The 16,997-nt window shown below is 42.3% G+C and overlaps 1 protein-coding gene across 2 annotated transcripts in view; it reads left to right on the forward strand.

The window, feature by feature from the left end:
* abca2 (ATP-binding cassette, sub-family A (ABC1), member 2) overlaps positions 1-16,997 on the forward strand; it is a 541,802-nt gene that overhangs the window by 172,876 nt on the left and 351,929 nt on the right. For both annotated transcript variants that reach the window (XM_060841298.1, XM_060841299.1), the window contains exon 3: positions 5,895-6,006. In XM_060841298.1, coding sequence (XP_060697281.1) covers positions 5,895-6,006 — 112 coding nt within the window. The remainder of the gene's footprint in view (positions 1-5,894; positions 6,007-16,997) is intronic.

A 16,997-nucleotide genomic window follows, 5' to 3' on the forward strand; every position in this document is an offset into this window, starting at 1 on the left:
GTCCACATCATGATTTATTGAAGTGCTGGAACAGGTTGGAGAATCTCATCCTATTTACTAAAGTTTGGGATCCTTTTACCAACCCGGGACAATTCACTTGACCTGTGTTTGAACACACCCAGCACAAACCATACTGGAGGTTTTATTTCACTGGTTGGGCCAGCACTTATTGCCCATCTATAATTGCCCTGGGGACAGTACCATTAGGTCACTCTTTAACATTCCAGTTTCTCGAGAATAGCACTCCCATTCACTCGTCCCTTTTCTAATAATTATAACAGTTTTATTTAGGAAGATCTTTGTTTTCTTAAGATGTGGGTGTTGCTGGTTAAACCAGCATTTGTTACCTACCCCAAGTCGCCCTTAAGAAGATGATAGTGAGCCCCCTTCTTGAACTGCTGCGGTCCGTGTGGTGTAGCTACAGGAAGGGTGTTCCAAAATGGTGACCAGCAGCAGTGAATGAACAGCAATTTAGATCAGGATGGTGTGGGACTTGTATCCACTGACAGGTCAGGCATCATCTGTTAAAAGAGAAATGGTCAATTTTTCAGTTTTATGATTTCAACTCAATCCCATCCCACATTTCCCAGCGCTTCCAGAACTTTTCAGAATCTGCGATATATATTTTGTTTTGTCCTCCTAAACTAAAATTGCTTTCCAAAAACTCTAACTCAAGGTTAAACCTATTGAGAAAGAACAGATAGGGCCCTAGCCTCAGTTAGACCGAAATCCTGTCCCACTGCAGGGCAATTAACTTAACGGTAATGAAAGCTTCACGTGGATTGGACAGAAATATCGAAATTTAATTTAGCAAGCATGTAGGTGTTTTTTTTTCAGAAAAGGGAATGATAAAATAGCAATCAGATTTAAAAGCTGAAGGTCCTGAAAGCAAGCACTTTTGGAATGGGTGCAGTCCCAAAGTGTGTAGAACAGTACGATTGTAAAACATGCAAAAAAAAGCCACTTCTATCAACCAATATTCTCTTTGACAGAGTAGCTGTTCAAATTTATCCTAGCTAAATAGGTTACAATGCAATTAGTGCTGAAATGTTTTATTTTAAAAGCTGATGTTATTGAAGGGCACTGCGATGATTATTACGCTGGCTTGAAACTCTGAGTTCTTGCCGTAACCACTGAGCATCACAAGTAGCAAAGGTGTGAACAACCCCAACTTGCACTAGCCAGCATGCAAGGGCTGGTTACAAAGACTTATATGACCAATAGAGGCACTGTTTGACCTCATCGCCAATTGGCGCTACTTAGTTTGTGGGTGATTATGTTTTCTCCATTATTTTACAAAAATATGACACCTGATCATCAAACTTGGTCAGTTCTTGCTGCGTTAGCCACTGAAGCAGTAAATTTGTACAGATGTGTGAGAGTTTTCATCAGTCCTCAAGCAACCTAACCTTCATAATCTAACCCAATGATTATGTTAATGTATTCAGCCATTGTGAGTGTATTCCTTGGGTGTGAATGTCATTTCAACATCTGTTCTGCTTTGACCAGAGTGGATAACTTCTTTGACCAAGCATCTCCAAAGTAAGCGAGCTGTAATTGGTCTTCACCTTACTGCTGGAAGTCCACACTTTGCTTCTCATCGTGGTTCTGTCTTTGTATCTCTTGTTTCCTCATGGTGATCAGAAGATACAATCCATGACCCCAACTTAAATTGAACATTTTATTAGGTTTATTTTGCATCCACTATGGCTCAGCAGAATGTTGATGTATTTTAAGCACAATGAATGGCCAGTGGAGTGAGAAAAATTGCTTTAGAATGTTGTAGCTTCATCCAAGATATTCCAGTCAGCTTCTGATTCCCAACAGAATGCAGGGGCAATTCACAAATCTGAAATTTAAGGATCATTCCCAGTTTGCAGGGTCATTGGACAGGGTACCTCATTAGCACCAGTGGGCACAATTGCAACAAAGAAAAAAGTCTGGAATTAAGAAGTTACTAATGACCATGAAACCATTGTCATTTGTTGAAAAAAGACATCATTGAATGTCCTTTTAGAGAGGGAAGCTGCCATCCTTACCTGGTCTGGCCTGCATGTGACTCCAGACCCACAGCAATGTGGCTGACTCTTAACTGCCCTCTGGGCAATTAGGGGTAGGCAATAAATGCTGGCCTAGCCAGGGATGTTCACATCTAATGAATGAATGAATAAAAAACAGGAGCGTCTTTGTACACTTTCTCAAACCTGACCCCATTCCAGGTGATCGGTTCCTTCTATGCCATATAGATGCTTTGTCACCTCTGAACTCAGAGTTCATCAAATCACATAGAATAGGACATTGAATCCCTACAGTGTGAAACAGGTCATTTGAGTCCGTACACACATTCCTCCGAAAAGCACCCACCCCCTTCCCTTTCCCCGTAACCCTGCATTTTCCCATGGCTAATATAACTAGCCTATACATCCCTGGATTCCATGGGCAATTTAGCATGGCCAGTCCACCTAACCGGCACATCTTTAGACTGTGGGAGGAAACTGCACCACCTGGAGGATAGCCACCTAGACATGGGGAGAATGCGCAAACTCAACAGTTTCCCATGGGTGAAATCAAACCCAGGTCCCCAGTGCTGTGAGGCAGCAGTGCTAACCACTGAGTCACCATGCCACCCTAAAGTTCCTGGAAGATCCTGGATATTTTTCTGGTTAATGGCTGCATTGATGAAATCCATGCCCCAGCCCAGCATTGCCCCCCCTCCCACTGTGACTTTATGACACACAGGATTCCGCAGAAACAAATGGACAGGCAATTCCACGGCATGGAGCAGTCATCCTGAGACTCGGCTCATCTTCATCCTTAGAATTGAAAGGAACAGAGAGAGTTTCTGTTCCTTCCGAGGCCAAGAGAAAACTCCTGGCATGACAGAAGTTCTGCATAAGTGACTTGTCACCAAATACCAGGGTTTTCTTCCAGACTGTTCAAAGAATTCTGACTGATTAAATTTCCCAGTCAAACCAAGACAATTTTCCTGCTGTAAGAGGACAGCACTCCCAGTTTAATCAAAGAAATGAATATAGACAACGAACTGCATCTTGTGATCAAAGGTGCAATCTCACCTCTAAACAAAAGAGTTGTGCAATTCTGCTGCTAGAAATAATTCTGATTATATCCCTAACTGGTCATGGAGACTCCAAATGTCTTGCTTTTGCTGGAAAAACTCCCTAATGGCTGAATATATTACAATAATTGTTAATGGTAAGATAGCAGTTTTGAATGCAAGAGATGTGTAAGAATTTCTTACTCCTGTAATTTCTTCTTCCATTATGATCATAGTTGCTTTTCTTAATTTATGTCGCTGGGGCAGAATGTTTTGTCTGCTTCAAGAGTGGTGGGGTGTACTGTAGTGGGTTTATGAGATTGAGGTAATCTATTATTTGCAGCTGCACTAATATTCAGTTGATAACTTTTCCATTTAATTCTCTATTCTCTAAAATGAAGAATGAGTGGTGAACAAAATGCTCCTACTAATGGATTTGGGAATTTGAATGGAATTGTGTAGACATTGTTTCAAATCTTTCTAGGTATGAGGTCAAAGCATCATCTGGTGAAATTAATAACCACATGAAAACAATTTTTAAAAAATCAAAGATTTGTTGGTTTCCTAGATCTGAAATCATCCTTCAGGATTAACTTTCACAAGAAGATCATTTGTATACAATCAATGTTGATCTCACTACTTAATAGCTCGTTGGAGATCATTTATAAGTTATAGGAACAGAATTCGGCCATTTGTCCCATCGAGTCTGCTCCGCCATTCGAACATGGCTGATATGTTCCTTACCCCCATTTTCATGCCGCCTTCCTCTATCCCTTCAACCCATTACCAATTAAAATCTTCTAACTCCTCCTTAAATTTACTAACTGTCCCAATGTCCACTGCACTTTGGGGTCGCTAATTCCACAGATTCACAACCCTTTGGAAGAAATAGTTCCTCCTCAACTCTGTTATCAATTTGCTACCCCTTATCCTAAGACTATCCTCTCTTCCTAGGCTGCCCCACAAGAGGAAGCAGCCACTCCATGTCTATTTTATCCATGAGTTTTATCATCTTGAATACCTCAATTTGATTTCCCCTCATACTTCTAAATTCCAGAGAATATAGGCCTAACCTGTTTAATCTCTCTCCATACAATAAACCTCTCATCACTGGGATCAATCTAGTGAACCTCCTCTGAATTGCCTCCAATGCCACTACATTTTTTAACAAATAAGGGGTTCAAAATCGTGCACAGTATTCCAGGTGCGGTCTCATCAATGCGTTGTATAGTTGCAACAATACAACTTTATCTTTTATATTCTGCCTTTATCTTTATATTCTATTCCCTTCGCTATAAAAACTAACATTCCATTCATTTCATTGTCTGCTGTACCTGCATGTTAGTTTTCTGCAACTCATGAACAAGTACACCTAGATCCATCTGTACCGGAGCACCCTGAAGTCTCTCCCCATTAAGTTAATAGGTCGCCTTCGCATTTTTATTTATCCAAATGCACGACTTTATACTTATCCACATTAAACTCCATCTGCCACATTTTGGCCCAAATTCCTAACCCTAAGGTTCTTATTTCCTCATTGAAATTTATCCTCTCACCTATTTTTATGCCATGTGCAAATTTGGCTGTAGAACCTTCCATCCCTGTATCCAAGTCGTTAATGTAGACTGAATAGCTGGGGTCCCAGGACTGAACCCTGTGGCACCCCAGCAATATCATTTTTTTTGTTGTTTTGCTCTTTTATAATCCCCAGTCCCCCTTTTTGACATCAAATTTGGAAACTTTTTCTCACCTCTTCAACAACTTTACGTTTCTCAACCAGATGACATCTTCCCAATCTTGCCACCCTTAAGGTGCATTCGCACTCCTAACTGCAGCATCACTGTGAAATGGGCTGTCTTTACATTGACACTGTTGTTACAGTCCAACCTCAGCGTGAATCCCTCTGCAGCAGTCTGGCTGATATAAAGAAGGAAGCAGAGTGGGACATTACTGGAAGAAGGCACTGTAAGCTCTCTCCACATCAGAATATGTTCGGCCCTTTTGGCACACATGCTCAACTGCATAGAATTACGGGGAAATTACAATGCAGAAACTTTGTTTCGACTGTCAGTCCATTTGGCTATTCATCTTCTGTTTCTGTCCAATTTCCCCATTTCTTTGACGTTTTATCGGTTTCTAAACCCTTTGTTAAAGTTGACATCATCTCCAGTTTTGTCGTAACTTTGATCCTGCATTGCACAGACCCTTGACCTGCTTGTCACATGGAACCATTTTAAGCATGCATTCTATGTAGGTGAGAACATTTTACTCTAGATCCCGATTCACAATTGAAAATCGAGAGGGATTCTAATATTAGTTCTATCTTGATTCACTTTGTACCTAAAACCCACTTGGATGGGAAAAAGGTGCCTAGTTTTGCTGACTTAATTGGGCAAAGCTGTGTCACCTCGTGTAAGTTTACTCTTGCCTTTATTCCATGGGTGTTGTGTGAATTTGTGGAGTATTAAATTCCAGTTATGTTCTAAACAAGAACTGCCTCAGCAAATCACGAGCATGAGTAACACTGGGCAAAACTAATATACCATTTGCTGTCAGGGCCCCCGGGGGAGGTGGGAATTCATAAATGTGTAAGTTCTTGAGATCTACTGACTAAAGTCCTTATGATATTTAACTAATAAAAACAAACAAAATGTGAATAGTATGCTGCCAAATGCCACCAGGACCTTTGACCTCAGACCTGTACTCTCTGACCTTTAGTGGGTTTTATTAATTGCATGAAGGAGGTGACCTTACTCTGCTGTCGCTTTAACTGCTGTTTGAACTATACCCTTTTCCTCCTCCCCTTGCTCCCGTCTCTCTCACTGCTGTCCCCCTTTAGCATTCTATACAGCCGCACCACTGACCTCTGCTGGGATACTCCCTGTGATGCAGTCACTATGTCCAGAAGGCCAGAGAGATGAATTTGGATTCCTGCAGTATTCCAACTCCACGTAAGTCAAAAGTTACTTGTCCGCTGCAAGGTTAGCACAGATCTGCAGCTTCATTACCAATGACTTTATATGAACGCAAAACAAATGCCATTTTTCTTTAATGGAATCATTCCTGGTTAGAATTTTGTGACCTACGCCAATATCGATTACTAGAAAATTGGTCCAGAGATGTGTAATAACATCTCTGAACAAGTTGATTAGAAACATTGATTAATTTTAAAAAAAAACAGGGTCCTCTCATGGTACAGTGGTAGCGTTCCTGCTCTGGACTAGGGAGGCCAGGTTCAAATCCCACTAGAGGTGTGTAATAGCATCTCTGAACAGGTTGGTTAGAAAAGTAAGTTAATTTTTTAAAAAAACTCAGCATACGAGATATTCATTGCGCAGCAGTGCCTGGGATGGAAAGGGTAGAAATCAACATTATGCCAATGTCTGAAGGGACACGGATACACTTGTGTTCCTGTAATGTTAATGATTTTTGTGTAAAATGTATTCAGTGATGCTTTACAACAGGTTGAGGTGGAATTAGTTTTGCTTAACCCTGCAATCTGCAAAGTTATGTGTCGCTCTGTGCTGCATTGATTTGGAATTCCCAAATCAGTCGGACTGTTCATGCAATCTGCATAACATTACTGAAATTGTACAAAGTAGCGTTGGCCTCAAGTAAAGGAAGTGGGTGTTGCACGCCAGTTTAGGGCACCATCCAGAAGAAGGGTGGGTGTAGTTTCATTAACACTGAAAGGTGTTTATTTTGCATTCATGATTTCTTCAGGGCTTCTTGCCCCCAATCAAATACAACGTATAATCCGATTATGAGATGTTGTTCAGAATATGTTTTGTTTCTGTGGCCATCGATTCTGCGCTAATAAGTTATATTCCATTCTCTTACTCATTTCACGCAAACCATTTTGTTTTCCTCCTGTACTCTCTGCCTAAGGTGGCATACTCTGCTTTTCCATTCATCCTGTGACCTAAAGGCAGGATGTTTTTGCAAATGCACAAGGATGAGAATTAATGTTTGTTTTATTGGAGGCCAACCTTCCTTTAGTAAAGTTTGTCAGGCTGCATTGAGATGTGTGTCTGGACTGAATCATAATAGTGACTTCAGGGCATCTGTGTGTTGATGTTTTAATGGAAATTAGATTGTGTCAAAATCTGCATGTCATGTGGACTCCATAGTGCTGTATTTGTCTTGCTGCTCTATCATTTTCTGGTGAGGATGGTGGGTGGGGGCGGTGATAGTGAGGCAAAATTCATCACCTCCCTGTGCCAAGTAAGGGAATGGCACCCCAGCCAATGTTCTTTTTATTTGGTAGGAAAGTCCATGTTGCTGTCGAGGGTGTTTTCCCATGAGAAGCTGGTGGTGAGTTGCTGTCTTAACAGCAACAGAGGGGTTTGCTACTCATTTCAGAGGGCAGTTAAGAGTTGATGATGTTTCTGTATATTCTGGAGTCTCATACAGACTACTTGAGGGAAGAAAGACAGATTGCCTTCCCCTGTCAGAGATTACTGAGCCGGATGGGTTTTTATGACAATCTGATAGTTTCATGGACATCATTGCTGACGCTAACTTTTTAATTCCGGTATGATCTAATTAAGATGAATTTAAGTATCTCAGCTGCTGTGTGGAGATCATGCTTCTGGATCATGAGGCATCTGGATTTCTTGTAACAGAGCCAATGTGCTGCTGTATTGAACCTTGAGCTCTGAACTGGCATTGGTATGTTTGTTAAACAGGCAGGAGCTGGGGCTGTCTCTCAACACAATCCACCGATGGACAGGCCTTATTATCTGTGTCCATTGTTGGGATATGTTCTGCAGTTAATAAATCAATGGGAGCTGCTGTAGCAATGTTTTATTACTGGACATCTTCAGCACCCTTTGCTAATTCAACATAATGGTTGTGTCAGATGTGAAACTAGTACAGAGAATGCTGGAGAATCTCAACTGGCTATATCTGAGTCTGAACTTGCAACACCTACTTGCCTTTGTTGTGTGTTGTATCCATCGTTTATACTTACTTCATGCTGCCTTATCATTCCTGACTCATCAAGCAACTTCTTCCATCAGCCATTTAAGATCGGTCCTCACCCTTAGAACGGGTTATGTGGAAGTACAGAAAATAGGTAGGCCCCCTGGCCCTTCGAGCCTGCAGCACCACTCAATATGATCATGGCTGATCTTGTAATTTTAGCATCCCACTCCACCATTCTCACCATACCCCTTAATTCCTTAGTACCCGCAAGGGTTACGTCCAGCTCCCTCTTGAACATATCAAACGAACAGGCCCCAATAGCTTTCTGTGGTAGAGAACTCCACAGGTTTATGACTCTGACTGAAGAAATTCTTCCTCATTTCAGAACTGAGTGGAGACAGAAACAGTTAACGTCTAGAGTTCAATATTGCTGCTCTTCTTGACTCGAAGCATTTTCTCTCTCCTCAGAATCTGCCAGACCTGCTGAGTTTCTCCAGCATTCTCTGGGTATGTTTGAGATTTACAGCATCCACTGTGTTTTGTTTTTATTAGTATGTCAAATTGGGCCAACTCTGATCTATTAACTGATGTGACCCTTAAATATTTGCCACATCTGGGTCTCTTCCAGAGATGGAATAAACTGCAAATGCTGGACTTGGAACTCTTGACTAACACACAGTGTTGTCTCCTCAAATGTGGAGGTAGACCTGTAGAATGCAGGGTTAGGTGATGACAAAACTAGATAAAGTATTGATGAGATCACGTGAAGTTTTCATTAAGATGTAATGTCAGGGGCAATGCACAAAGATGTGTAAAATAACAACACTATGATATTGTGTGTCAAGTTAGTGAACAGTCGATAGCATGAGTAGATGTTAATTCAGTTCTCCTCAAAAAGAGCCGAAAGAGGTAGGCTTGGAATATGGCCCCAGTGAAATCCTTTCCAGTGTAACAAAGGGAATAAATCCATAGAAAATCTTTGTGTGAGTTAAGAGAAAGGGATGTAATAAACCAGCTGTAGGTTTGAGAGCTCTTCTCATGTGTCGAGCCATAATTTGACATTCAGGGTCAGGGTCAAGAATTCCTATTTTCCTGGAGGATTAGAAGTGAATCGGATTGGAAGAATGCATTCTACCCCTCAACTTCTCTTCGGTCTCCTGGAAATTTTCCATGATCACTCATGAAGACATCAGTTCACCTTAAACTTTTTCTCATGTTTTGTGAAGTACGTTTTGTCAAGCTTTTGATAAGCTTTCCTTTCGAATCACATATACTTTTTCTCCTGTAGTATGTAATCAATGCTCTGGTACTTTGTTTCACCTGTCATGTGAGAAAATCAGGTCTAACTTCCTTCAGTAAGTTAGATTGTGTTCACAACCCTCTCTTTAGTTGCCCCATGTGCATCCATTCAATCAGTATGATGTTGAAATGCCTGAAAATTTAAGTCATGGGATCTTACCACTCTGTCTGAACAACTCTCAGCTTAGCATTTGCAATGTGTGCCACATTCATCATCACTTAGTTTTGGAACATAAGAGCAGCAGTTGGCTATTCAGCCCCTTGAGTTTGTTCAAGATTGATCAGCATCCTAGCTTCATCTATTGGAGAATGATGGTTACATCCAATAATGCTAATGAGTATGCTTTTCTTTATTGGTCAGGCTATTGAGTACAGGAGTTGGGAGGTCATGATGTGGCTCTATAGGACTTTGGTTGGGCCACTGCTGTGATATTGCATGCAATTCTGGTCTCCTTCCTATTGGAAAGATGTTGTGAAACTTGAAAGGGTTCAGAAAAGACTTACAAGGATGTTGTCAGGGTTGGAGGATTTGAGCTATAGGGAGTGGCTGAACAGGCTGGGGCTGTTTTCCCTGGAGGGGTGACCTTATAGAGGTTGACAAAATTATGAGGGGCATGGATAGGGTAAATAGGCAAAGTCTTTTTTCCTGGGGTGGGCGAGTCCAGAACTAGAGGGCATGGGTTTAAGGTGAGAGGGGAAAAATATAAAAGAGACCTAAGGGGCAATTTTTTCATGCAGAGGGTGGTACGTGTATGGAATGAGCTGCCAGAGGGTGTGGTGTAGGCTGGTACAATTGCAACATTTAAGAGGCATTTGGATGGGTATATGAATAGGAAGGGTTTGGAGGGATATGGACCAGGTGCTGGCAGGTGGGACTAGATTGCGTTGGGATATCTGATTGGCATGGACAGGTTGGACCGAAGGGTCTGTTTTCATGCTGTACATCTCTATGACTTTATGAATAGGATATACTGTCAGTGAGGCTGACTGACAGTGCATGCAGAGCTGGGACCTGAACACTAGGCTCCCCAGAATGCTGTTTCATTCATACCTTGTAAATATTATTCATATAGTTTAATAAAGGGCCTTGGTAGTAAGGATCCATTCTGGAGCCTGAACGAACAACACCTACTTGCCATTGCTTCAACTATATCATACTGCCCTATCATTTCTGACTAGTAAAGCAACTCATCCATCACCCTGGAAGCTGGTTACATAACAACAGAGAAAATAGGTGCAGGGGTAGGTTACTTGGTCCTTCAAGCCTGCACCACTGTTCAATGTGATCATGACTGATCCTGCAATCTCGGGGTCCCATTCCCACTTTACCTCCATATCCCTTGAGCCTTTTTGCCTCAAGAGCCACCTCCAGCTCCCTCATGAATATATCTATTGATCTAGCCCCAGCACCTTCCTGTGGGAGAGAATTGCACAGTCCCAACTCTTGAGGGAAGAAATTCTTCCTTGTCTCAGTCCTGTATGGCTTCCCCCTTATTCTTAGACAGTGACCCCTTGTTCTGGACTCCCCCGACATCGGGAATTTTCTTCCTTTACCTAGTCTGTCCAATCCCATCAGGATTTTATATGTTTCTATCAGATCCCTCCTTCATTCTTCTGAATTATAATGAGTAGAAGTCCAGTTGATTCAGTCTTTATTCCGATTTCAGTCCTTTCCATCCCAGGATCTGATTTCTTGGTTCTTATTTTTCTGCTGCTAACTATTCATTCGGCAAGGTTCATTATGGCGGAGAGGAGCTGCGAATGGTTAAGGTGCAAAAAAAGCAACCAACATTCTTCGACATGGTTTTCATTCCAGTCATGTAAATGTTAAATCACCTCATGACATTGCCAGCAGTGTTTCCTGAATTATTCAAATTCTATAACAAAAGCTTTTGGACAATCAGTTTAGATCGACAGAAGGTCAAAAGTCATCAGCCTTTCCATTTTTATTTCTGTTCATAGTAATTTTCTCAGCTTTGTTATCTCAGGCCTGTTTTCTGTGGTTGAGCCTTTTCTCCCTATCATCGGGAATGAGCACAAGTCACAGGACGCGAAGGTAGGTGAAAAGGCAGGTTGCGAGAGGGATACAGACAGTTTACAGGGAGATATTGATAGGTTAATTAAGTAAGAAAAAAGTTGGCAATTGGAGTACATTCTGGGGAAATGTAAAGCAGTTCATTTTGCTAGGGAAACCAAAAGAATGTTGTTTAAATGGAGAAAAACTGCAGAAAGCTGCAACACAAAGGGACTTCGTGGTAATTTTGCAAAATACACAGAAAGGTAGCACATAGGGGCAGCAGGTAATCAGGAAGGTTCATGGAATGTTGGCCCTTATTTCAAATGGGTTGGAGTACAATCATAGTGAAGTCTTACTGCAACTGTACAAGGTGCTGGTGAGACCATATCTGAAGTACAATGAGCAGTTTTGGAGCCTTTTTTTAAGGAAAGATATTATTTCAATGGAAGTTGTTCAGAGAAGCTTCACGAGGATGATCCTTGGAATGGAGGGATTTTGAGGAACGATTGAAGACGTTAGGGCTGTTCTCCTTGGAGAGGAGAAGACCAAGAGGAGATTTAATTGAAGTGTCCAAAATCATGAGGGGACTGGATAGAATAGGTGGGGAGAAACTGCCTCCTCTCATAATTGCAGAAGCAGCTAACATGATGTGAGAAACACATTTTTTGAGCAGGGCAAGATATATAGAATTGAAGCATATAGGATTCTTAAGGGGCTTGACAGGGTAAATGCTGAGAACATGTTTCACCTCATGACAAATTCTTGAGGAAGAGGGCATGGTCTCAGAATAAAGAGGTGCCAATTTAAGACTGAGATGAGGAAGAAGTTCTTGTGAGGGTTCAGTGTCTTTGGAACTCCTTGCCGCAGAGAGATGCGAGGGCAGAGTCCTTGTGTATATCTCAGGCTGAGACAGCTAGGGTCTTGATCCATAGGGGAATCAAGGATTATAGGGAAAAAACAGGAGAGTGGATGTGAGGAATGTTGGCTCATCCATGATCCTATTGAATGGTGGAGCGAGTTAAGGGGGTGAATGGCCCAGTCATGTTCCTATTTCTTATGGTCTAAGTCCAGCACTAGAACTGAAGACCTCCTATCACTTTGGCTTGCTCCATTTTCAAGGTTATACATGACCTATCTTAATTAATTCAACCTTAATAGCATATCCACCAATTTCTTCAGCTTTCACCTTGCTGACCCTTAAAAATATCTAGTTACCTTGACTCTTCAAAGTGACAGGAAAGTTTGGATCCTAATCAGTCTCTCGGTTAAAAGGTTTATTTTGAAGTTTTTATTGGATTTATTGGTGACTATCTTGTATTTATAGCCCATAGTTTTAGGCTTTCCTTCAGATTCTTTAATAATTTTAAAGACTTCTGTTGGGTCAGCCCCGATCTTCACTCCTGTTTATTTTTCCCTTTTCTGATTGTTCTAACAGTGCTCCATCTGAAATTCTTTTCTTTCATCGGAAGTGGGTGTAGGAGCATATTGCTGCAAATGCTGGTATCTGTACTGAAGCGCAAAATGCTGGAAATCATTGCGAGTCAGGCAGCATCCGTGGAGGAAAAGCAAAATAATGTTTTGGGTCTAATGATTCTTCATTAAAGCTGATGTAAAGTGTAAAGGGGACAGCACTTATGCAGTGGTGGGGATGTAGAATGCTGGGGAGAAAGAGTGCTGCTGGCTGAACCAGCATGTGGTGTCTATCCCTAATTGCCCTTGTGAAAGTGACATTGAGCTGACTTTCTGAACTGCTCCTGTCCACATGGTGTAGGTGCATGCACGTGGTGCTGGAGAGGGAGTTCCATGATTTTGACCCAAGGCTCTGGACCCAGACCCAGAATGTTCCATGGGTGGTCAAGAAGAACCTGCCACACAGAGCTTCTGCTTTGTACTTGGTCTAATTCACGTTGCGGTCTGAGGAGGGATGGTCAAGGGAGATTATCCCACCTCTGATTGTAATGTACATTGGACTTAATACAAATGTGAACCTCCCTTGCTAACTATCAAGGGGGTATTCTGGTAGGCTAACCCCACTTTTACAAGGATGTTTAATCTCCGAATTGTTAATGAGAATTTTTGGCCCCCCTTGTCTACACTGACTGTCTGAGTATAATGACATAAATTGTGAAGATTATTTCTATTTAAATAAATATCTATTATCCTCTCAAGTGCCTCAATTGAATCTGCCTCCAGCACATTTGTAAGCAGACCTGAACAATCTGTTGGGTGAAGGGACTTTTTTCTCACAGCACGTTTGCTGCTTCTGCAAATTATGAGAGGAGGCAGTTTCTCCCGGTCTACTCTGTCCAGCCCCATTATGATTTTGGACACTTCAATCAAATTTCCTCTTCGTCTTCTCCTGTCCAAGGAGAAGAGCCCTAACCTCTCCAATCTTTCCCCATAAAAGAAGTTTCTCATTCTCTGAAACCTCTTTTGTATTGTCCCTACTGTGTTCACATCTTTCTAAAGTGTGGCACCCAGAACTGTACGCAGTATTCTAGCAAAGGTCTAACTGGTGTCTTATACAACTTCAGCATAACCTCCTTCCACAAGACACCCGTTTCAAGATGAACTCAACATATCATTGTTGCTTTCATTCCTTGTTAAAGGAGAATCAGAGGCTAATTAATTGTGTTGACAGGAAATGAATACAACTTCCATGTCTGCATCACCTTTAAACCTGTTAATCAAGAGCCTAACTAAAGACCTGTTTGTTGTGACTTCATAGCAATAGATATTACAGCAGTTCTGAGAATGTACTTGATTTACATCATAGGTGCAGCGTTATTACATTTGTGTTTGAGGTGCCCTCTGTGCTTCCAGAGTCAAACAGAAGTATTCATTGAAGAAAGGTAGCTCATCGAATAGTATAGTTGAACAGAAAGGCAATGTTAAGTGGTGCCATCTTTTAAACCTTCTGTTAAGTGCATACCAGTCATTAAAACAACACTAAATAAAGTCATAGCAATTTGTATGCATCAGACAGCAGCTGTTTGTTACCAGATGGAGTATATTTTTTAGAATTACCCTCTTTTCCATTAATTTGTTTTTGCTGTTTCTCACTTCATGCAGCTGCATTGTCTTGTGAGCTGGGGAAGTAATTTGTCATTGGAATAATTTAGAGATTAAGCCATTACACAATTCTCTCTGAAGTGCTTGCTGCTTTGCCATAGTATTAAGACCAGCACTTGTTTGCTAGTTGTGTGCTGGGTACTGGAGTCAGGGGAATGGTGCTCGAAAATAACTGAGCTGCCAATCCATAATAAGGCAGCAAGTTGAAGCTTTCTGTAGCTGGAGGGAAGTGTTTTCTGAGGAATATTGCTGAAGTGTATTCAAGAATTGCAGACAGATGCTGTAGCTAAAACATCTGCAGCCTTTTCTGTTCCTGTGATCGGAATAGCATGGAATGTTGATGTAACATCATAAAATCCCTTCAGTGTGGAAAGAGGCTGTTCAGTCCATTGAATCTGCACCAACGTTCCGATGAGTATTCCACCCATATCCAGATCCCCAACCTTATCTCCATTTCCCACCCAACTCACCTAGCCTGCACATCCCTGTTCACGACGGGGAAACTTGGCGCAGCCAATCCGCCTAATCTGCACATCTTTGAACTGTGGGAGGAAACTGAAGCACGTGCAGACAGAGGGAGAACATGTGAACTCCACACGGACAGGTAGCCAAGGCTGGAATTGAACCCGAGTCCACTGAGCCACCATGCCTCTCACTGCCTTCGATTGAAAGTCATATCAGACTGGGTGAGAGTGGTGGGATGAGGCTGCACAACAACTAAAGCAATACTTTTTGTTTGATGGTTCTCTTGCTGTCGAGTCTCATTGGGCCAGTGCCCATTTATCAGGCATGTGGTAGGCATTTAACTTGTGATGCTTAACACGTTCATTCGCTCTGTCCTTCCCCTTCATCTGTCTGTCCTTCCTTCCCCTCCACCTGGACTGTCCTTCCTTCCCCTCCACCTGGACTGTCCTTCCTTCCCCTCCATCTGTCTGTCCTTCCTTCCCCTCCACCTGGACTGTTCTTCCTTCCCTCCATCTGTCCGTCCTTCCTTCCCCTCCATCTGTCCGTCCTTCCTTCTCCTCCACCTGGTCCGTCCTTCCTTTCCCTCCCTGTGTCTTTTGTCATCTAGTTCTGCGGCATACCGTCAAGTATGTTCACTCGTACAAGTTCCAACATAACACATACCCTACAATGGCTTCTCATAGCCATGTTATGTATGCACCAAAGCTCAATCCGTTCTCCATGATGTGACTAGTTCTCATTGCTTATACTTCATCCATGTGTTTTCTTGTCTGGGTGACAATAAAACCAACTTCAGCCCCCATCTCCACGCTGATTCCTGAACCACCATCCTGCTGTCTAATTGATTCATGGATATCACATCCCTGACGTACAAAAGTCTCTACCATCTCAACTTCAGCTTTGCTCCCTGTTTAAAGCTACCCAATTTCCAACTGTTCTTGTTCAGTAACTTGTTCAGATTAAACAATTCTCGGTTTGACTTTAACCTGAACCTCAGTCCAAATACTCTGTCGTTGACAAGGCAGTTGGGTGCAGTCGGATAGCCAACTCGGGAAAGAGTTCAGGGGTAGCTATAGTGGTTTCCATATACATACTGTTTATGATTAAGCCTGAATCAGTACTGTGGGAAATTGACCTCGCCTTTCTCGTGACCTTAACCATGCCACCTCATCTCCCTGCATCCAACTCAAGGTCCTGTGTGCCAAGCTATGGTGCTTTAATTTAATCAGTGAGCCCTACAGCGGCCATAGAATGAAGAAAATAAAATCAGCTACAGTATTCAGTCAGAGCTTCTCTGACTGTACCTTCTAAACTGGTGACTTTCACAGAGGCTGGTACCCTATCACCATGTCACCCTTTATTTACATGAGGGAAGTCTGTGACACTGGTCCAGCTCCCTCAGAGCCAGCTCTCAAAGTGTCTAACACTCCTCTTTTTATCTGTCAGCCAGGACTGCCTCATAGGATCAGACCAACAGCTCCTGCTGGAAGGAGAAGGACAGTAGATACATTGGAATATTTACCGCAAGTAGTCCCCCCACGATTAGATTAGATTAGATTAGATTCCTACAGTGTGGAAACAGGCCCTTCGGCCCAACAAGTCCATACTGACCCTCCAAAGAGCAGCCCACCCAGACCCATTCCCCTACATTTACCCCTGACTGATGCACCTAACACTACGGCATTTTAGCATGGCTAATTCACCTAACCCCCACATGTTTGAGCTGTGGGAGGAAACCGGAGCACCCAGAGGAAACCCACGCAGACATGGAGAGAATGTGCAAACTCCACACAGACAGTTGCCTGAGGCGGGAATTGAACCCGGGTCCCTGGTGTTGTGAGGCAGCAGTGCTAACCACTGAGCCACTATGCTGCCCAAGCAGCAAACCATTCTGACTTGGACTTATAAAGCCGTTCCTTTACCGTCACTAGATTGAAATCCTGGAATTCTGTTCCTAACAGCGCTGTGGGTGTACCGATAGCCCAGGGACAGCAGTGGTTTAAAAAGGCAGCTGCCACCTTCAGGACAATTAGGAGTTGACAATAAAAGATGGTTGAGCCAGCAATGCCCATATTCTATGAATGTAAAAGCGAAACAAAGAAACACAGTAATTTATTGATATCTTCCCACTTTGTTTTAAAAAAATTCCTTTTATTCCAGATC

The sequence above is a fragment of the Hemiscyllium ocellatum genome, chromosome 21 (genome assembly GCF_020745735.1).
Source record: "Hemiscyllium ocellatum isolate sHemOce1 chromosome 21, sHemOce1.pat.X.cur, whole genome shotgun sequence".
Taxonomy (NCBI): Eukaryota; Metazoa; Chordata; class Chondrichthyes; order Orectolobiformes; family Hemiscylliidae; genus Hemiscyllium; species Hemiscyllium ocellatum.